Consider the following 24,185-nt stretch of genomic DNA (forward strand, 5'->3'; position numbering starts at 1 on the left):
GATTGTCCGTTTTGTACACAGTTTGATTATTAACTACTGAGTGTCTCTTGAAGCTAATTAGTAGATCCCTATAATATTCATACTTTTATTGAATCTCTTCACAACAATAGTCTGTACAAAGTAGATTTTTTTTTCTCATATTCACTTTGGCTGATAATACACAATAATAACAATAATATTAATAATAATAATACAGGCGGGCATGAATCCTCAAGAGTGCGCACATCCAGAGAAACAAATACCACTGGTATAAAGGAAACATTGTCACTGTCAGATGTGTGCAGACGAAAAGCAGACAAACATTCACACGTGCAGTACATTACACTATGCTGTCACAGAAAGGCAGTACAGATGAGCTTTTTTGTTTTTAAAAGAGATAAACACACTAAGTGTACGGGAACATGGTAGTGGCTCTATGGCCACATGATAAAAACATCTGCGATAGGTCTACTTTAAGTCCATCTGTAGCACGATTCACTGTTCAAAGTCCTCAAAGATAGATGTTGTTGATTTTCTGTTGTTAGAGTCCACCGAGTTGTGGGGAATAAACAATCTGAACGTCTGCTGTTCTTACTGGATGCAGTCCATGACGTGAATCTGCAGCGTATCCATGTCTGGTGCCTTGTACATGCATTTGGGGCATCTGTAATCCGGCAGCTCTTCTTGATCTTCGTCTCTTCTGCGTGCAGATGGAGGCTGGGCTGAATTGAACATCGCTGGCCCTGGGAAAGGTGCTTCAAAAAGCAGACATTTCAAAATGAGACCCCAAACATGTTCAGATTTAGATAAAAGATTATTTAAAATGGTAAAAAAAAAAAATCCTCAAGTATATTTTTGAAGATTTTAACAGAGGTATGTGTGCTGCGTATCATCATAGAAGAAAATGTTAGCATCTGTAAGATTTAACTGTTTATTGGTGATATTTTTACTTCTTTGTATAACTTCTCTAAGTGATTTCAACTTGGCCATATGTTGACTTTAAAAATAATTAATAATAAACAATTAATTAAGGCTGGTTTATACTTCTGCATTGAGTGATTGCAGTGACGCACCCTAGAGCGTAGTCATGGATATATATATATATATATATATATATATATATATATATATATATATATATATATATATATATATATATACTTCTGCATGCTATTTGTGTTGCTCTGCAATAACACTTGAATGAATTGCTAGCTGGCAGTAAGTGTGTTAAGTTTCTCTGTATCGAGTTTCTTTGCGAGTGTTTTGTTTTTTCTGAACACCACCTTAATGTACAAGTGGCTAATGGCTCGTTTCTACGGACTGGTACAGTGCAGTACAGGTTACCTTTATTAGGCTTGTGTTTCCACTGCTAAAAGTGTACCAATGGTACTCTTTTAGTGGGTGTGGTGTACAACAAAAAGTTTCAGTCGCATCATTTTCGCTCGAGAAAATGTCTACAGTAAAGCTGTACGGGCCGCTCACTTATCATACGAGAAGCACTTCTCACAAAACAGATGCTTTATACACATAAATACTTCTGTATAAATGTTTATTACTGACTTTTCTATGAACATGAGTTTATTATAACTGCAGATCGGTGACAGTGTGAAACAGCCTACTGTAACATCTGCAACATATATGAACACATACAGACCCTTACAGTCCCTGATATGTTTCCACTTGCAGGAAAAACTACACACAGCATTCCTTTAGTCCTTATTTAAGTTCAAAACATCACTAAATATAGCCCACAGTCTGTGCAAACCTCTAATGATTAAATGTGTCTGTAATCTTCAGCAGCACATGTAGCCTCTATTAGAGAGTCATTCCATCATTCCAAGTCCATAATAGTCCAAAAGGTGAAAATAATAGTTAAACATGGCAGTTTGTTCACGTTTGCTTAAAAAAAAAAATGTGCTCCTTTTTTTCTGGCTTCTCCTTTGTTTTTTCGTGTGTCACTCTCGCGTTTGTCAGTTTCTGGCAGGATCGGGTTTCAAAAGCACGTCAGTAATCAAGCACACGCTATTATCATCAGCTCAAGAAGTTTGTATTTTCAAATATAGACACGCGGCGAGCGCAAGCGCGAAATCGCAACCGCTCGAGCTTCAGAATGGCTCGTAAAAAACTAAGGGGCACAGAATAAAATCTGCTCTTCTTTTTGGCTTTGTGGCTGTTCATCAAGGCAACTACTAGGTTTGTTTAAGCTCGGGTCGACCATGACAAGTTATTATATGCATGTATAATTACGCTGCAATCTCTCGGTTGTGTATTTAAAACATGCCGGTTCCTTTGTTTTTTTTATTCTGGTTTGTTGCACAAGGGAATGATGTATCTCTGTAAACCAATAGCGTTCAGCTGCACGTCTAGCTTCGCCTTTTGGTACCCTTTGTCGTGTTTGGTACACTTTCGAAAGGGTGCAGAAAAAGTGGTACGGTACAGTACGGTACGAACTGTACCACTCAGTGGAAACGGGCCATAAAATTAGCTTATTCAGAGGCGAAAAATCGACCGATGTGCAACAACTTTAATCATAAGGTAAACATGAAACAAAAATTTCCATTTGGAGATCCTTCACGAGACTCGACACTTGTAAACACGAGCTCGTCACTGCTACTAAGCCGACAGAGCTTCACAGAGCAATCACAATCACAGAGCTTGCGCTACGCGTCATTGCAACGTGTGGTTACATTTTTTAAGAGGTGTACATCAGCTTCGGCATCAGCCATGGCGAGGGCTATGCAAAAGCGCAAAGGCTGGGCCAGGCCATATGTGCGCGCTTGATGCAGAAGTATAAATCAGCCTAGTTTCAAGCTTAGTTTATACTTCTGTGTCGTGTGATCAGGGAGACCCTTGGCGCCTGCCTCGCGCATTGTCATGCATTTATACTTCTGTGCACTTTGTGTTGCTCTGCAGTAACACTTCTGAAACACTAGCTGGCAGTGAGGTTTTTATGTTCTTCTGTGTTGAGATTCTTTTTCAATGCTACCATAATGTACAAGTGGCTCAAACGCGCTCATTTTGAGGCAGAAATCAGCGGATATGCATTAACTTTAACCATAAGGAAAACACAAAACAGAAGTTTTCATCTGGAGCTTTATCTTGGGACTCACTCGCTCCAATGGGTTCGCGAGGCTCTCGGTCTCGCCAACACTCATCAGTTCGTCTCGCCTACATTCATTTGTCGTTGTAAAGTGTAATTACATTTTTTTGAGAGGTGCGCATCGGTGTCGGCCATGGCAAGGGCTATGCGACCATGCGCAGGCTGTGGCAGAGCATACACGTGTGCTTGACATAAAAGTACAAATCAGACTTAAATGCACGGCAACTTGCAAGGTATGCGCCATGGGTCATATTTATTGTATAAACCAGCCTTTAGAAGCACACTCATGAAGTTTACACTGACATTCCCTCGATCCCTTGGTTTTAGCCGATGGAGTGATTTGGTATCATACATACACTTCAGAACCTATATATACCTAGAATTTAATGTGATTGTGATATCACAACAGTGTATGTCCCAGGTGTTTAAGGGGTTAGGGCATTCCATTAAAACCCATTCAGATTGTCCACCAGCAGTGTATAGTTGTGTAACGTAATCAATGACATACATCCGAGGGAATGAGACAAAGGAAAGTAAAGTGGCAAGTGAAGGGCTTAAAAATTAGACCAGAACGCAGCTAAAGTCTTGTCCTCATCAAAAATGCCTTTCAAACGAGATTCATCTTCTGGGATAAGCCCAATTTATACTTCTGCAATGTATACTTCTGTAGCCCACGGCACACCTCTCGCACGTAGCTGACTCTGTTGTGAGCATTTATACTTCTGCATTCTCTCTGTGTTGCTTTTCCGAAAGTAGGGTTTCTCTGCTCTACTGTGTCAAGTTTCTTTGTTGTTGTTTTTACCATTGTAACAATATATTCAGAGAATATATAAGTATGTGTATATATATATATATATATATATATATATATATATATATATATATATATATATATATATATATATATATATATATATAGTTAGCTATGTGAACACAAAGCATAAAAATTATGTTTTAAAACAAATTTCAGTGAATTTGTGTGGTGCCCAAGTCTCACCACTTCCCCTACACTCAGTAGCTTTACCACACACACACACCTCACCTTTGTGGCCTGTGGTGAGAGAACAGTGGCTTAATGACTCTTTAAAGAGATGCATTTTGTCATGTAGCCTGTAAATCTAATTAACTAACTTAAAGGAAATAAAGCACCTGTGTATTAATTAATGAAGAAAACAGGTGTTTTACCAGCTGGAGGTGGCGGGTGAGGTCGAGGCCTGTAGTCCTCCAAGTGTCTCTGCTGCATCTCTTCAATGCGAGCTCTGTGAGGAAACAACATTCACATCAAACGCTTGGACAACAGGAGGGAGAGGACATTAGTTCATGCAATTCATTTGAATTTATTTAGATTTTAATTTAAAGGTGCAGTAGGTGATTGTCTTCAGGAGCAATTTTTGTTGTACTGGTTGAAAGTCTCTTCACAGTCTAATAGTAATGATTACAGTAAATGATCTAAATTTATTTTAATGTATTTTTATATTTTGGGTAAGGCATAAAACAAAAAAATGTTCATCCAATTAAATAGAGTCGGACGGACATCTCTCATAATTCCGATAAGTAGCTCAATCTGTCTGTCAGCAAATGCAGATTTGAACAACTGCGCAGCCGTTTGTACGCAGTTCTGCCGAACCGCCGCACGTTCACGAGAGAGAGAGAATGCGTGCACGCGCGCGCGGTTGGTAAAAACATGCTGAATCAAAACTTTTTAAAAACCTGAATCAATATTGGAGTTACCTTTGCACGCTGGAGAAAGGATGACACCATGTCTGAAGGCCTTCTCTTAGACAGGTAATGTTTTGTTTTAAAATTATTTTAGCTTCACGCTAAGCTGATGTAACGTTAGATGTTGGGTTATATCTTCACAGAAGTGTTGTTCAGCTCCTAAAATCTTCCGATGAAAGATTGATAAGACTATTTTCAGTTTCATAAGGGTCCTTTTACAGCATCAATGATGGAGATTTTAATTAGTTTAACAACAAAACACAAGTAAACGCCACTATTCCGCCTAGTCTCTCCCTATATTGTTAACCATGCAACTCTAAATATTCACTCTGAAATAGCATGTCAGTTTGGCTTGCATGCCGCCGGACATGCACTAGTCGCTTTTAACACATGAGAGGGTTCTTTTGCTGTGCTTGTGTTTCAGGAGGCGTGGCTCTAGACGGCAGGGGAGGGACTGTGATTCAGAGATTTATGCTAAGCTGTTAGCATTGTGGAAGATCTCCTACTGCACCTTTAAATGAAATGCAGAGATTGATAACATAAATCAATGCTACTGTTTTTAATTTAAATGTATATTAAAAACTTAAAGTTGAAGCCAAAGAAAATTCTCTTAAACCGAGTTTTTGCTTATTGTTCACTACAGAGGCTCGCTGTTATCATCAAATATTGAAAAGCAGTTCGCTTCTATCGATCAATCAATGACTCAAAGAGGGATTAACGGTGTGGGATAATGGCCTATACATTACATTAGAAATTTAGTTCAGACATGCTCTGAATTCAAAGTGTAGCCAAATAACAGAGACATGCACCATGGTAAAACAAGGATAAAAACTGCTGGTGTTTTATAGGTTGATGGATGGACTGATTTGAAATGGACATTTTTTCCAATTGAGATGCTGAACTTGAAGATTTCTTCCTGAATAGATGGGCTTTTGCCACACATCGATTCTTTATCCCCAAAACTCATATAAAATAGTTAAGTATTATAATTCTAAAAATAATGATATTAAAACGGGGCAGGATGACAGTAATGGGAAATGCAAATCTTACATAAAAACTATTTTCATGTTAGTTAATTCATAAACTAGAAACTACATTCTGTTATTTACTAGTGATTTTAGGCATTAAAAAGCACAATGACAATCATGCATATACATACTGGGATCTGCTGAATTAAGTAGAAAATAATGACAAAGCTAAACTAAATGCAAAAACTGAGGAAATAACCATCAAATATCAGGGTTTCTGTCCAATTTAAGACTTTTTAAGACCATCAAGAATTAAATTTACACTTTATTAGGACTTAACGCGAAGGATTTTAAAAAAATACTTTCCCAATCAAAAAACTAATTCTAATGAGTTATTTCTTAGCCACATATTTAAAATAACTAATTTAAATATTTAAAATATCAAAACAAGCAGACCCTATTTGTATAAATACTAACTAAAAACTTTAAAAATAAAAATTTTAACTAAATGTATGCACAACAAACTGTTATAGTATTATTTATAAAAAGAGTTTTGCTAACAGTTTTTTTTTTAGATGTATTGTTGGTGATTGGATATAGGTTGAATTAATTGAGTAGCTTTACATAAAAAAAGGAAAACTAAGACCTGTTTAAAATGATTTAGGACCTACAACACAATATTTCTGTGAATTTAAGACTTTAAAGCCTAAAATAGTTTTTGCTATTTAACACATTTTAAGACTTTTTAAGACTCAGCGGATACCCTGAGACATTCAATTTAACCAATACATAAAATAACTTTGATACCGTGAGGTTCTTTCTTGCTTGAATCTTTCAATCTCGACCAATGCCTTATTCAGATCCTCCTGCAACTCTTCCTTCTTTTGATTGAGTTTCTCTCTGGCTTCCCTCTCAGCCAAGAAGTCCATCTTATAGATCTCTGCCTGTAAAAATAAAACATGTCGCCATTGTGTTTGTGTTACTATATGCAAGATCTAAATCGTATACACATTTATAGCAGAGCCTAAAAAATGAGTGTTTAATTTTAATGCAAAGTATATTTTCACCTGATGGTTCAGCACCGGTATGGTCTCTAATTTAGCTCTCAGCTGCTCCATTTCCTCCTTGAGTTTATCAATGTGCTCCTGTTTGAGGGCCAGTGCTTTCTCAGCCTCCCCTAACCTGTTAGCAAGGGTATCCGTCTCTCCACCCTTAAAAGGTAAATACCACACATAGTTTCCATGAACAACTATAGAGCACAAACCATGCACTGACCTATTATTTTAAGTGTCTACCACAAAAATGAAGTCACAGATTTGTAGCGTTTCAATTTAAGAGAAGTTCAATGACTAGTGTCTACTATTGAGAAAACTTTCTAAAACATTTACATATTTAAATTTGTAACCATAAAATATTTATTACAAATATGATGAATAATAATAAATGTAATTTTATTGGGTTTATTGACTTTCTCACACACACACACACACACACACACACACACCGTAAAAAGCAATCAAAAATTTAAATTAAAACAAGCTAATGTTAAATTAAATAAATAAATGAATAAATAAATAAATAATTTAATTAAATAAATAAAATAACATACAGCAATATAAAGCCATCTCTAAAAATATAACGTATGAATAAATACAAAAATAAAACATTTCATTTATTTTTTACATTTTTTCTTCATTACTGGTCAAAGACGAACAGAAATGTTAAAGGAAAATGGTACCATAACCAATAAACAGTTTAAAAACAGCAGATACCTACCCTGTGATTGGCTTGTTTTTCGCTTTTAAGTTTGTTGTCATAATCCTGAAACAGACACGTGTATGCATGCTGGAGCTGGGCCAGCTTCCTCCTAGACAAAAAGAAGAGCAACAGGATTTGTGGCTTGCCATCACAACTCTAACAATCACAGCAAGAAGCTGCTTTCTACATCCCGCTGAACTCACCTCTCCTCCACTATGACGAGCCTCTCGTTCTTCAGTGCGGCTTCCAGATTCTGTGTCTTCAGTAAAAGATTGTCTACCGTCACGCTGTGCTGCTTCTTCTGCTGCTCCATCTCTCTCTCTACAGTCTGCAGACGCTCACTCTTCGTGACCAGCCTGGAGATTAAACCGATAATATATACAAAGATGCTCTGATAAAAAAAAAGAGCAGACCTTTCAGGATTTGCTATTCTGTTATCACTTAATTTTTTTTTTTAACGCCTCATCTGCAGCATTGGCTATTTTTATGGCAACACTTGTGCTAATTATTATTTAATGTAAAATTTACATTTATAAATTACATATCTGTTTATTAATAATCATGATTCGCACAAAAAAATACACTACTGCAACCTAAATTATTTTAGTTAAATCAAATTATATTTTCTAGTCATTAATTTACTTTAACTGATGACAAAAGACATTCAATTAAACCTAGTTAACTTATTAAAATGAGTTAAAATACCATTATAAAACAATTATTTATATTTATATATATATATATATATATATATATATATATATATATATATATATATACACACACACACACACACACACACACACACACACACACACACACACACACACAAATATATATATATATATATATATATATATATATATATATATATACATAAACACACAAACACATATATATATATATATTTTATACACGTATATACACTTTTTTTTTCTTTTTTTTTTTTACAGTGTACAAATAAAAAACAAGGCATAGACAAGGATTTTCCAACTGTATGACCTTATGAAAAATCCAGCGAATGTCACAAAATATTTATTTATTTGTATGGACCTAATTCACATTTCCAAGTTTCTCAGCAGTGGAAGTCATCATAGTTGGGTAAATATGAAGGTTTATCAGAAGCAAACCTTGAGAGCTTGCAAATCTAAATGCGAGAACTTGGGACAATAATATTTGTACACACACACAAACACAGACACACCGACACACGACTTAGCATTTATGTCGCGAACAATTGGTTTCATTTTCAAATATGACACAAACTTTTTTTAAAGGAGTGGTCCAGAGTGTATTTTTACAGTTTGGTTGTTTATAAGTTGCAAAGCAATGTGTGCTCATTTGTAAAAAAAAAAATAAAAAAATAAATCACTTTATTTTCTTACATATCTTACTTTAATTATATACATCTACTCAGCTAACATGAAAATGACTGTCATATTTCCTAGTTCCTCCTCAAGTGGCACTGATTGGTCAGCTTACATAATAATTGGCCCCAAGTCACCAGGAAAAGTGTCATGCCCCTACAAGCACACACTTTTGCGCTGTGTAAATACTGTCGGTCAGAGTAGCTGTTAGCCATATCAGTTTGAGCCTGAATCAGACAGAAAATGACACAGAGGACACAGCTGAACTTCACGCCTGCTGACAAATCTGACAAGTGTCTTTCACATATAATTAGATTAAGCTTGGGTAAGTAATATGAAATGTTAACATATCTTTTGTGAGTTCGTTATTTGAGATGTAGAACGCAGGGAAAGCGTCCGCAGACCCTGCAGCTCTGCTGAAGATTTTGGGTGTTTTCTGTGATTTGACTGTGATGTTTACATCCTTGCTACAACATACCATTAACGATAGAAACTGTGCTTGTAATAGATCAATTTAATAAATAAAAACATTTATGGATTGTTGCTCACAGTCCTATTATGGTTGGAGCTGCTCCTCCTTTGAGGAGTTTGACCTGAACTGGGAGAGATTCTGGAAGTTGTCCTTTGTCAAATGCTAGCTATATCTTTTTTATAATTATCTGGAACACAATTAAAATTAAACTGTAAGCACTTCTGTCTTTGTGTCATGTCCTTTGGTAGCCCAAATACACAAGCAGAAGGAAGCCTGTGGAAATAGCAGCGTTTGGATGGCATTTTAGCTTTCTCTGCTTTAACATTATAGCGCCTCTGGCCATGCCCTTTGCTGCGTGAGGTGTATGGGTGTGGTAAATGCACGTAACCTGAAGCATTAGTAATCTCACTAACATGGATATATACTTTTGTAGTCCCCAAACTTTGTTCACTGTAGGCTTTGCTAAGCTAACTCTGTAAAAGCCAATGTCTCCCTTTGCATTGAACTTTGAGCGTATTACATTCAGAGATGTTGTTTATGTTCACACAGCTACATTACACATCAACTAAAGTTTAAATTATGATATCGTAGTGGATCATCCCTTTAATAAAAATTTATTTTAGTCACAAAATAAAATAAATTCTGAATTGTTTTTTGCAAAATCCTGAAAGAGATTCACTTACTTGTCTTCTAAGGTTCGTTTCTCTGCTTCGCTCTTCTCCAGCCAGTTTTGTCGTTCGTTCAGCTCTCCGAGAAGCGACGTTACTTGCGATCTCAGCGCTTCACTGTCCTTTTGTACCTGAACAAACTCTTTCTCCTTCTGTTTAAGGAGAGCCTCAGTTCTGTCTCTCTGAAAAGAATTCTTCTGAAGACAATCCAGCTTCTCCTGCAGCTCCCTGTACCTGCATCACAGCACAGACATTTGTTTTAGACCCGCTTTATACCTGGTGTTAAGTTTTCTGGCGCATCTGATCACAAGCGAATGACATCAAATACAGCTGTAAAATGGGGACTGAAATGTGTTGAGTTTGTTCATGATCATTTGTTTTGACCAGACTGCTTTTGTACCAAATGCAGTAAAAAACAGTAAAGAACAAATAATTAAAATTGTAATGCAAACAACAAAAAGCAGGAACTTCCAATAATAGTTCTAGGAACTATAAAAAGGTTCCACTGGTGCAAAAGCCCCTAATGAGAGCTCAAGCTATTTGAGTATTTAGGCTACTTTTACAAACGTCACTATTCAGGCCTAGTGTAATAAAAATAAACAAAATCTCTACATAATAAATAACATACAGACACTTTAACCAATGTTTGTGCAATGTTAATTCTTTACCCTCTCTTCACTTGTTCCAAACCTCATTGAGTTTCTTTCTTCCGTTCAACACAAAAGAAGATATTATGAAGAATGTTGAAAACCTCTAACCATTGACTTCCTTAGTATTTGTCCTCCCTACTTTGTTCAATAAATTAGGTTAATTTTAACATGTAACATGTAAAGTTTAATCACATACTACAATGAGCAGAATATGAAACAATAAGTTATTTTTAATATTTAAGATGGAGAGATTCAAATAAAAACATCCGCTAATAACATAATCATCATACAAATAATTTTACACGATCATCTATGCTTTTTTAAAAGTGAAATGCTAAAAACTCCCTTAAAGGATGGCCAGTCTATCACTAGCTACGTTTCCATCCACCTATTTTTATGCACATTTTGGATATGCGAATAGAAAAAAAAAAGATTAATGAAAACGGCAAGTGCAGAAATTTTGAAAATAAGTTAAAAAAAAAACGCATAACTGAGTAGGATAAACTTTGTATTCGATAAAAAAGATAAACAATGATCGAAACACTTTTACTGCACAAATTCCAGCATGTGCATTAAAAAAAGGTGTTGTGGTTTTTTAATGAGAGATCATGTGACAAACCAGGAGGCTGAACACATTGTAAAACATCTGAAATGTTGTTTTGGTCTTTCTAAAATGCCGTAACCATTTCAGTAATCCTGTATTATATTACTAATGACCTCCAGAATCAAGAGCATCTGTGATTCGCGTCTCACGCCTTCAACGCCTCCGCGAGTTCACTGCGTGTTAGGACTGCCTTCTGAGGCGCAAGTCATTTATTAAAAGAAGAAAAGATTCACTTAGCTTCTCTTATCGCAGCAAATTATGTTTTTACTGTTGATATGTGGTGCCAGATAATCAGGAAGTGATCATTTTGTTTGCTTTGACTTGTTGGATGGAAACGCTGCTTTATTCGCACGTCTTTTATGCGATAACCCAGTTTTGCGCACGAAGTTAATTAGCATTTTTGGATGGAAACATAGCTACTGACTGTCATATGCAAGTGTACAAATCATTGAAAAAATGTTAACAGTCATGTTGACTCAAATAATGTCCATTTGTCCTATGTAAATGTATACATTGTGCCATTTCAGAAAGTTTCTCTTAAATACCAGTGCTGACTGTCCTTGTTAATAAAATGCCATATTAATAAAGTTTTGAGTTTTCTTCAAAGTATCTTCTTTTAAGTTCAACAGAAGAAAGGAATTAATAAAAGTTTCGAACAACTTGATAGTGAGTAAATTTACGTTTTTCTGTGTACTATACCTTTAACCAGGCGGCATTTATTGATCAAAAGTGAAAACATTATCTTTGGTAAATATTACCATGAAAAGTAAAATATTTCTATTAAAATATATATTCTATAAAAGAACATTTAGATCAGATTTTTTTGCAGCCATTACCTTTCAGTCCTCATTGTTAAATGATCATTAAAATTAATCTAACATGCTGAATGTCATTCATAGAAAATGATTTAAAATCTTTTATGAACACTATAAATTGAATATAAAAGGTGAATATAAAGTGAATATAATTAGTTAATAAAATGACAAATTTATTTCTTACAATTAAAAAATAATAATCTTCCTGACTTCAAGCATGTGAACATCTGTCTATATGAGAATCATAAAACAGTTGAACATCAGCTGTCAGGATTTACTGAATGAGGGGATGGACACTCATGCACACGTCGAGTGAGACACGGTTGTCCTCACCTGCCTTGTGTGGCCTGAAGCTGCTCAGTTATGTTAGCCAAGTGAGAGCTAAGCAGACACACGGGTTCAAAGAGAAGACAGAAAAAAGAAATTCCAAACCATTTACATTAGAAGAAAAGGAAGAAAAGCACTTTGAGACTTATTACAATCCAATCAAACCATGCAAAGATGACAGAGCTTCATGGTCAGCTGTAGAGAGAGAGAAAAAGCAGACGAAATTGAAGATCTGATTGTACCTTTCTGCAGGAACAGTGACAGCACACGTCGGCGGGACTGACTCTTCAGTAACCCCAACATTCTGATAAACACAGGAGGAATCAGTTAACACAAGTTACTAACATGCGAGAAAGACAGCATATGTAACCGTTTACAACACTGATGTATGCATGTATTTTTTATTTAATGCCATGCCAGCAAGCAAGGCTATTTTTTATGGCAAGAACATTTTAATAATAAATATACAATTAAAAATTAACAAACAAATGAATTCATTAATTAAATAAGATTTTAGCGCTAATACATGATAAAAAATAATTAAAAAATAATAATTTGCTTAAAATGTCCTTAAGAGAATTTATTTCATATTCTTCTGGAATCATTAAAAACAGGACAGTCCAGTAGAATGTGTTTTACTGTAAGAGGAATTGTGCAGTACAAACATTGAGTAGGGTCGTCACCTTTGAGCAAATAACCATGTGTTTTTCTTGTATGACATCTGGTAAAAATCACTTGATCAAATCTAGTCTTAAAATGTCTTCAAATTCAGTTTGAGATTTCACGTTGAATGTCATACAATGTATTGTTTTTCAATACATCCCACTCCTCTTGCCACTTGTTTAAAAACATAAACATTGATAAAACGTCTCATCTCTGAAGGAGGAATTTGCTATTTGTTCACCGCTTGTTTTAAAGCATCCTTAGCAGCTGCAAAGCCCAAAATGATCTGGAACTCAAACTAAAATTTGTTTTGTAAATGGTGAACTGTAATTAAAACATTATCAAATAATTTTTATAAAAGTAAAGCACGGGCTTCAGCTGTGAATATTGAATATTCTTTAGGCCAGGGCTGACCAAACTCGCTTTTGGAGGGCCGGTGTACTGGACAGTTTATCACCAACTTGCTTCAACACACCAGCCAGGATGCTTCTAGTATATCTAAAAAGAGCTTGATTAGTTGGTTCAGGTGTGTTTGATCCCAGGCAGACTGATTCCATAATGTTGTTGTTCTTTACAACACTGATAATAAGCATACATATTTCTTGAGATTATGTGAGACAGAACACTGGAGTAATGATGATAAAAAAATTAAATTTATCCCAAGAGAAAGTTCATATTAATTGTAAAAATGCGTAAGAGTATTGCCATTTTAAAGCAGCCTTAATGAATCATCTATCGCTACATTTAAATTATTTTAAAGACTGTCAATTTAAAGCAGTGCACGTTTTAACAATTGATTATGGTTTCTACTATTTTGTGTGTGTCTATATGTTGTGACAAGTATTATTTCATTTATTTTTTTATTTTTTGTTTGTTTGTTTGTAACTTTGTCCTATGCTGCCTGTCTTGATCTCAACGGATCAGGAGTTTTCTTTACAAAAACTTTAAATATCAGACATAAGTTTCTGATATCCCTAGAGTGTGTATATGTGCAGTTTCAGCTCTAAATACCCCCACAAATAATGCTTTATAACTCATTGAAGCTGCCGCTTTTAGGCTGTGATTCAAATTGTGCAAATGCCTGTGTGTCAGCATAGTGGCAGACTCAAAAACAAGACTAATGCCTTATGCTAATGAGGGAGAGATCGTCACTAATGGGCGGGGCTATAACCCTCTGATGACATGTACAAAGGGAGAATGTCAATCAAAGTTTTTGTTTTTCAACAAGTGCTATTATAAAAAAAATGTATGAATGCATTTTTACCATTAGAAGCTGATTATTTTCAGACTGTTGCCACACAACTGTTTAAACCCCTTATAAAAGTGATTTTTGCATAATAGGTTCCCTTTAAAATGACGCCAGTCAACTTGTACACCAATCTGCTCTGCATTTTGACATGTTCTGATGACATGCAGCTAGTTTGCTCAGAGTACAACATATTCGATGGTATACAGAGCATAATGACTTTGTAGTGTTTTTATTTTTATATGGGTACTGTAAAGGCCACTTCAACTGTAAACGCTGGTGACTTTATTGACTTTTGCTTTATGACCAGTATAACTTAATCTATTGACTTCAATTTTAAAAGTATTGCAAAACTATTTTATTTTATAAAATAATTATTAATATTGGTGTCAGTTTTCAGTGCATCCCTATAAAGAAACAGTCCTTATAAACCTATGAGAATGAAATGCTCAACCTGAGACAGCTTGGAGCGCAACTGCTCCAGTGCAGCGAGGAGATTCTCTCTCTCTTTCTCGTTCTCTGCTTTCTCCTTCTCCAGCTCCTCATTCTTCCTCCTTAAAGCCCGCATGCCTTCCTCCAGCTTCTCTTTGTGGCTTTTCAGTAGTTTCAGGAAATCATTAGAGCCCACAGCAGGCTAAAGAGTAACAAAATAAAAAGTTGTAAAATTGAAGACAAATATTTTTTTGAATAATCGTATCTTCTCATATCTTTGGACTTTGATATGTCTGGATCACAGATAAAGAGAAACACAGTGTTACTTTGTGCTATGTCTAAACACACAAGTATGATCTGAGTGAATTATGCAAATCAGTACTTCTTGAAGCTACTGACCAAGAGACCTGTTTAGAGATGTAGACATTAGAATACTTCAGGCTATAGTGTTTTCAACTACACAATATCATTCTTTCAGTTCTACAAAAAGTCCAATTCTGATGAGATAATGGTTTACAGTTTGAATAAACACTGAGGTCTACGATGACTATCAAATCATCTTTTGAAAGAAACTTGATTAACTTCAAATGAAGACTGTATCAACCGCACTGTTATGCCAATAGGTTATAAATAATTAAAGGTGACATCAGATGCACATTTACGCAAGTAAACAACCCAGGCTCATTCTGAAAACGTAGTCCCGTGGACGTTTCTGGAGACCGCGAAATACGTCCCGGGAGGTACATATGGCTGCATTTCATTTTTTTTAAGCGAACGCTACGGGGCGGTGTGACGCCGTTCCCTTTCGCGCTTGCCGGCTGACCGCTTACCTCCGTGTGGAGGGCTTTCCCGCTGCAGTCAGTTTGTCCGGTCAGCTCATCGTGTGCATTGGCGGACTTCAGATGCAGAGAGGAGGAGTTGACAAAGCCGTCCGGGTTCGAGTTCGGGGAAGAGCGGTTCCAGAAAATAGGTAAGACAAAAACAGAATCCAAAAAATAAAGCGAACGAGTTCATAACAGGGTGAGAACGTGGTCAAATCCAAAACGTGAAAAAAAAAAAAAAAAAAACAGACAAGGGTTTTTCTTTTTCTAGACGGCTTTTCTAAATTGTTGCTCGGGTTTAGGGAAGTGAGCGGGCGGGCGGGTCAATCTAAAACTGGTTGGGTTCAGGGAAGGAGGAGGGTGGGTCAGCCGATTAGCTGGTCGCGCAGTCAATCATTCGGTCAGTCAGACAGCGGCCTCTGGTGGGTTGACGCGAGAACAGCGCAGGCGAGAACAGCGCGGGTGCGAACGGCGCTCGCGAGAGACGTTCGAGATACGAAAAAGCGCACATTTCGGCCTCTCGCGGATTCGCGAAAACAAAAACTGCACAAATACGTACCTCCAGGGACGTATTTCGCGGTCTCCAGAAACGTCCGCAGGACTAAATTTTCAGAATGAGCCTGGGTTCCAAGTAAATGTGATTTTGAAAGATCTTAATAAAAAGTCAATATTTTAATTTATATAACGGTAGTGTAAATAAACACCATTTTACACTGTCAAAAACACCTCAGCTCACAGAGAGCCATTACATCTCGTGTTTCTTTAAATGAGTTTAAGCTGTTGGAGTTGGTTAAAAAAGTAACTTTATCTTAAACGTTTAAACAATACATTTACATGAGTAATACAAGGCTGCATCAGGAATGGCTGTGATACCTATTTATTCTTGACCAGTGCAGCACACACACAGCCCTCAGACAATCCTTAAGCTTTGGCTGAATTTTTGCTGACATGGAGTATTTGAAAATGTTTCCATTAATTAAAGACAAAATGTGAAAGCGTGCCAGGCTATCTCATGAATGCATAATCATTACGTATAATTTTATCATTGCTTGACATTGCAGCCACTATTATCTGTAGTCCCTTTCACACAGTAATACCAGTAAATATCCGGAACATTTCAAGAAGGACTTTACCGGTAAATTTGAAAAAGTGCTTTTCACACAGGCAAGAACGTTACAGAGTTTTGCAGGTAAAGGCCGTTCACACATCCATTCAAAAATACTGGTAAATTCTGACATCATTAACCAGAAATGACCTGGGGCCTCATGTACCAACGCTGCGTACGCACAAAAACTTTGCGTAAGCCAGGTTTCACGCTCAGAATCGCTCACGTTTGGATTTACTAACAATGAACTGAACGTGGGAATGTGCGCAGGTTCACGGCAGCTTTCTGGCTGGCGTACGCACATTTTTTGTGCGTGTCTGTTTTATTTCCATTGGCGACTCCTAGAGGCAGTTGTGTTAAATTCTTCTCTACAAAGTGTCTGATCCTTGCAATGGCAGCTGTATGAGACGGCTTCATATAGTAGGTATGTAAGATTTCCATATCATACAGTTGACCAGCTAAACATTAAAGCACAATTTGCAGCAGTCGCCTGTTTTCCCAATGTAATCTGAGCTATCTACTGCACGCACATTGCTATAAAGACACTATCTGAAGATGAATTTGCATGCGTGAATCAGAAACATTTCCATTCAATAAATGTGCAAATAAAATATGATGCACAAACTTATTGATGATTCCTACTTGTCTTTCTCTTAATAAATAGTGGGCAAAATCTGATATGTAGCGGGGAAAAAAAGAAGAAAGAATTCGTCAGACGCTGGATTCGAGCCGAGTTTATGCTCGAACATGTCAGTACATGATCTCATGCTTCTTATGAGGTGCGCCACTGAGACTGCTAAGGGTACTGCAACATTTTTCAGTTATAAACCACACTATTTATTTTTTAAATGCACTCAGTGCAATGTTCAGACCCAACTGTGTTAACCGTATAAGCTAAACTCTCCCACTCTATTTTTTTCTTTTGTTGTTAATTCCGGAGAACAAACTTGCAAATAACACCGCATTTCTCCGGTCTACCTCCGAAAGCAGCACCTCCAATTCACATTCTGTTCAAAGTTGCTTGATTTTGCCATTGCTTTTTCGTTGGGTTTTGCCATTAGCATAGTCATTAGCATATTCATACGGGGGAGGAGGCAGGGAGGGGTTTTGTGCTCGTGCATGTTGCGCTCAGTTTCACGTTCATTCAGATGTACAAAAGAATATGCGTGAGATTCGGCGTTTCATACATCTGAATTTTTTTCTGCGTGCGCACATTTACAGCTTTGTGCGTACGCAATGTTTTAGTAAGATTTCCACGCAAGTCTTCGTACATGAGGCCCCTGGAACGGCTGCGATTATATTTGTAAACATTTGACTACATTACAAATTCTGTGAATGGATAAGTATTGTGAACAACTTCAATGAAAACATATAGAGGAACACTTTTGTATATCGAGATGTACATAATATGCGTGTGTGCTGGGCGGGTGCTTACCCGCTGCTTTACGTGCACATGCAACTGAAGGAAGCAGAACTTGAAGGTAAGCAAACAACAGCTGATCATAAGCATCTTATCTATAATTATTTACACAGATGGCATTAAGAAGGAATATAGAAACGTTATCTGACTAACATCTAGCAGCTAAATGTGTGTGGAAAAATACTCAAAGGCTTTTATTTTCATAAACAGCGCAGATGTGAATGCGTCTGAGTGTTCTGATTGGCTAAAGTAGACTAGAACTTCACGCCTAGATTGTACACTTTCCGGTGATCTTTCTTCTACGTTCACAAAGCACAGCATTCTGGCAAATTATCGGTAATGTTAACTCTGCAGCTCTGCACATGAGAGGAAAGCTTCGTTCACACAACGAGCGACTCACAGCAGCAAAGTGACAAGCGACCGTTCATTTAAACGGAGAATGAGCGACCTCTGTCTATGTGAGCGACAGCAACTGTTAGCGACCAGGTGGGCGTGTCTAGTGACGTGACAAATTTGAGAATTTTATGTCCCTTAAAAATTCAAATGAGATTGTGCTCCCAGCCCTAGCTGGTTATGTAAAAAATGGCAAGAAATTCAAATGACTGTGACAAAAAAAAGTTACATGTTTTATTTCCACTTGAATTGAGTTAGCAGACACAGCACAACTAAACAAAAACAATCTACAAGAGTGAAAATCTTATGTCACCTTTAAAAAACATATGCCATTGAAAAGATTCACGCTGATAATAAAATGAATGAAGTCTTTATGACAACTGAATCCTTCATTTGAACTGATTAAATAAGAAAATCAGCGATCTTAATTTTGTATTAACTAATAACTGCAAAATTATGATTTCTTGTCTATTTTTGTTTGAATCGTTTATAATTATATAGTAAAATTTATTTTGTAGTTAAAAATTAATGAATTATTAAAATTTATTTAATAGTAAAACATTCAGAATTGCTACAAACTCACAATTCTGAAAGGTCAGAATTTAGAGACAATGAAAAATGTGAAGCAAATTATTAATTACAAGAAAAACAGTCAAAGCTTAAAGATTAAATAGTCAAAAATACTTTTGATTTATTGCATTCCACTGCAAAAACCAGCATACATATTAAAGATTCATTTCAGAACCATGGGATAATCCTAATTTTCATTTTAAGCAAACAAACAGAAAATGTTATTTTCACGTTTCTCAATATTTATGAAGCTTTAATTCCAGATGCTGAGATTTACAGCGACTTACCAAACTTTGAGGCATTGTGTGTCTGTCAGTGTCTCCTTCAGCGCATTCTGTCAGTACAGCTGCATTTAATACCTGCATGACAAAACAACAACAAAAAAGGGATGTCAATTTAAATTCAATGAATAGAGAACTTTTTAAAGTTCCGACTCAAAAAAAAATAAAATCTACTTCTGGTGAGTCTATGAGGACATTCTTCTCTGCATTGGTGCACTTCAGCTCTTGGTCTTGACTTCCAGTTTCTTTGGAGATGCCCAGACTCCCTGCTTGACTGACACTCAGGTTTAGTTGTCCTAAAAGGCTCTGGTTTTCCTGGGCCAGTCGCTGCACTAACTCTCTGGCCTCACGAAATCTACAGCTCAGGAACTCTCGCTCTTCTCTTGACCTCCTCTGCCAGCCCTCCATCTCTTCACATCTCTCTTTGAGGGCATCATTGCTTCGTTTCAGAGCCTCTGTGGGGAAAAGTTAATGCACTGCATTCAGCTATAAATGTGTGAGACATACACTACTGATCAAATGTTTAGGATCAGTAAAAAAAAAAAAACACTAAAAAAGCTCTTTCTGATCACAAAGGCTAGATTGGTGAGATTTTAAATCAAAAATACAGCCCAAACTAATTTTTTTTTAAAGGAAAATAAGAATAAAAGACTTAGAAAAAATATAAAGTGTTATTTTAATTAATATACCATTAAATTAACATCAATTGCATATTTCTTTCACAGATAAAAAAAAATAAATAAAATATTTAAAAAATATATAGAAAAATAACTGCTTTCTTATTGAGTGTAGTTCAGTTATTATTGAGTGTAGTTATCAGTTATTACTTATTGAGTGTATGGAAATAAAAGCTCAGATAAATATTGTGTTGTTAGATCATTCAAGGCCTAGTACACAAGCATGAGGATTTTAAAATCAATTGGTAAACTGACAGGAAGCCAGTGCAGATTATTCAAAATAGGGGTTATGTGCTCTCTTGCACTGGTCCTAGAATTCTAGCTGCTGAATTTTGTACTAATTGAAACTCGTTTAGGGTCATTTTTAGAACTCCAGTCAGCAAAGCAATACGAGAAAATACAAAGGTGTTAATTTTTTGTACTGAACTTTCTTTTTATGAAAGAATCCTAAAACATGAAATGTAACAAAATAGTAAAACCATCATATTATAAGGATTTCTGAAGGAACATCTGACACCGAAGACTGGAGTAAATTCAAAAATGATTTTATTAAAAATAAATAACATTTTGCAACACATAAATGTTTATATAGCATTTATGATTGATGAAATGCAGCCTTTGTAAGGAGAAAAGACTTCTATTAAACATCAACAAAAACACCCTGTTCAGTTTTTTGACTGGTATTACAGGAAATCATTTAGACCTACCACGTAGCTGATGATTGTCCGTTATGAGTTTCTGAACGATTTCATTTCCAGCTAAATCAGCAGGGACCCTCAATGAGCCCTGTGAACTGGCCATGAGTGAGACTTGACCTTCTGAACCTGCGGTCTCTTCTCCGTTCAACTCATATTGCAGAGTGCAGCCACCGGACGGCTGCGGCTGGACCATGATCCTGACAGACACAACAAAAGACCGCATTGATCATCTACAGCTCTTAATCACCAAGACTACTGCAGTGCTTTAAGATTCTTGGATGAAAATATTCAGATAAATTTAGAATAATTTCTGCGGTGGATAAATAATAATGGTGATAACACTTTACAATCAGGGTCCCATTTGTTCATGCTTTAACTAGCAATGAGTAATACGTTTATTATTACTATTTAGGAATCATTGTAAAAATAGTTTTAAAAAGTTTTCTGAAAAGAAATTAATGGTGTACGCATTTCAATTGTGTATTTCAAATCATTGAAAACATGTAGTACACTTTATATCAATTATGACCTGTATTTGTGACTTTTGCAATTGAATTCATAAATATTTGTTATCTCTGTTTGGTCTAAAAATTTTACATTGCTTGCACGTAAACACAAAACTAAAACAAACAAGTAAATTGAAAAAGAAAAACTTGCTGCCTTAACTGTTTAAATGAAAATTAAATGAACTTTTGTAGTCATCTTAACTAAATTAAACTTAAATTAAAATCAATTAAACTGACTAAAATGTATAAAAATAAACTTTGTATAAGTTACAATATAATTGAAAGCTGACTAACTAATTAAAATAAAAGCAACATAAAAATATATGTTGCCTTGACTTTGTTATTACATTTTTTACAGTGTAAGCAGGCTAAACTTAACAGCTTAAATACAATCAATAAAACTAAAATGGAAACAAAACTCCATATATTAAAATGACATATGCACCACAAAATTATTTTATAATAACTTTACATTTAAAGTTCTATTAACTTATTTAAATTGTTAATAAAATAACAATTGTAAAACATACTAAAGTTGAATAATTATACAACTTGTAATGTTATTAAAATAGTTAATAGAATTAGTTAGAATATTAAGACAGTTAGCTCGAATCCATTGAATAATATTAAAGTGACATTTCACCCAAACCATTTCTTCACCCTCAAGTGTTTCTAAACTTTTATTAAAAACATTGACATTCCTAGTAGAAAAAGTGAAAGTATGTCAATGGCTGCTTTTCCCAGCATTCTTCAGTATATCAAACTCAAACAGATGTGAAACAAGTAGAGGGCGAGTAAGTAAATGTTTACAAAATGTTCATTTTTAAGTGAACTACCTTGATTTCACTAATTTATGTGTAAATGTTTTATAAATAAAGCCTAAAATTTCATTTAAAAAAATTCAGTTCTGCACAGGAAGTTTGGGCAGAAAAGAAATGGTTGTGCCCAACTAAGCCTGGTTTCTCTAAAGGATTTTTTATTTTTTTCATTCACTTAATTTATTTAGTAAAGTTTTGTTCCTCGTCATTGCTGCCACTGGCTTGCTTGGTTTGGGACTTGTGGAGCTGCGCATCAAAGGATTAGCTCTTCAGTGTTTGGACTTTCAGCCATGAAATTTAAACCACACCGAACTAAACTGAACCAACTCAGAAGACTGGACTGACAGTTTCCATTTACTAGAACTGCTATGTTAAACTACTTTGACACAATCTACATAGTAAACGCGCTATAGAAATTAATTGAATTGTATTCAGAGTAAGCTCATGTTATCTAATCCTAACAAATGGAACCATATTGTAAAATGTTACCAGTAACCACATTTTGACAATATGTAAATGATAATACCTGTACCTGTTCATGTTACTAGCTTTAACATGTAAAGCTATATCATTTTATACATGTCTCACGTTCAATTCTGCTTTTACTGTTTCACTTTTCAACAAGACACAGATAACTTATGAGTCATTCAATGACACTTTCGCCATATTAACGACCTCTAAAACATTTGAAAAGAAATATCAAATATCAAAGTTGAAAACAAAGTCGATGTCATGATATCTCGCTGTCAAAACAAAGATTATTTCACAAGTTAAAGACAAACGCGCGAGGTTTAAAAGACTGAGGTAAATTTGCACATTCATTCACTGATAACTTGTAACACTGTCCCCATATTGTTTACCACGCTACTTTGAATATTAAGTCTGAAATAGCATGTTAGTATGATTTAAAAACAACATTAACAGTTAGCACTATGTCATTGACTGTGTACAATGTTGTACTATGATCATCTTTGTCTACTTATTATGATTTTCCCTATTTAGAATTCGCAAAGAATACTTTTCTGAAATTATATTATTAAAGAGAAAGAACGAATATAAAAACAATTTTACCTCAATCCTCAAAGACACTTTAAGTCCAATACTGTGATTGAAATTAGCAGTTATCCGATATACGAGACTCGGTTTTGTTTTGTTTACAGGCTCGTGATGGACGCGCTCAGCTAACAACACAACTAGCTTTACCGCATTTAAACCAATAAACATTTAAAATCACACACTAACACGACTCACATTCATTACATACACATGAAGACATTGATAAACATATCGTATGATAAAATATGAGAGTAATCACTACCTTCTTTACGCCGTTAACAGTGTTTTGACTCTGCGCTAGCACAGATTCACTGTCTGTCGGTCTTCCGCCGAGGAAACACAGGCAGGTTTAAAGTCAGCCACGGACGCTCAGGTAGGCCAACATCTTCAACACCACCGAGCTGGAAAGTCTGAATCGAGAATTCGAGATTGATAAAGTATATCAAATGAAAACGTCTAGAAGAGTTCAGACAGGTGCCCACACTGTCGAGGAAATCCCCCGTGTACTTCCGCGCTGCGTGCTGTTTCCGGGTAGGGGAATTATGGGAAGACAAAAATGACAGCAAATAAGTTAGTCAAAATGAAGTTATTGAGCGATGCCTTCTTAAAATTAGGATTTAACTGTTTTCATGTCTTCAGGATATCCATATACGCTTACTTTTCTGAAAACCCATATGTTAATATATTTCACTTTTGGAAACCTTTATGTAGTTTTTTTTTTTTTTTTGCAAAAAAACAGTTGACAACTTTGTAGCAATATTTGTTTACAATACAGAATATGAATTACATTGTCAATGAAAAAGAGATACGAGAGAGTAAGAGAGAAGAAAAAAGAATAAAGAACATGATATAAACTTGAGGGTAAGACATTTAAGAAGCAATAACAGAACATAAATTAAAGTCATTACGAATTGAAATAGTTCTGTTTGTTTTTTTATTTTTAGAAAATTAAAATAAATGTATATAATGACTAAATTTTGCAAAAAAAAAAAGGAAAATATGGTTTAGTATTAGTAAATTAGCATTTGTGGATATGGAATTTACAAAGAAAATAAATTAAATTTATAACAAA

At 35.5% G+C, this 24,185-nt stretch overlaps 1 protein-coding gene across 4 annotated transcripts; it reads right to left on the reverse strand.

Annotated features, from left to right (window-relative positions):
• Positions 1-71: 71 nt before the first annotated feature.
• On the reverse strand, positions 72-23,624 carry ikbkg (inhibitor of nuclear factor kappa B kinase regulatory subunit gamma). Of its 4 annotated transcripts, XM_005162070.6 has the most exons (14): positions 23,376-23,618; positions 20,743-20,930; positions 19,533-19,813; positions 19,365-19,436; positions 14,791-14,970; positions 12,670-12,731; positions 12,434-12,481; positions 10,047-10,265; positions 7,728-7,880; positions 7,543-7,633; positions 6,834-6,977; positions 6,574-6,710; positions 4,265-4,338; positions 72-734 (listed from the first exon to the last, which is right to left on the reverse strand). In XM_005162070.6, the coding sequence occupies exons 2-14, from the start codon at positions 20,924-20,926 to the stop codon at positions 571-573; spliced, it is 1,809 nt and encodes a 602-aa protein (XP_005162127.1). In that variant the 5' UTR covers positions 20,927-20,930; positions 23,376-23,618; the 3' UTR covers positions 72-570.
• Positions 23,625-24,185: the final 561 nt, after the last annotated feature.

This window comes from Danio rerio, chromosome 23 (assembly GCF_049306965.1).
Source record: "Danio rerio strain Tuebingen ecotype United States chromosome 23, GRCz12tu, whole genome shotgun sequence".
Taxonomy (NCBI): domain Eukaryota; kingdom Metazoa; phylum Chordata; class Actinopteri; order Cypriniformes; family Danionidae; genus Danio; species Danio rerio.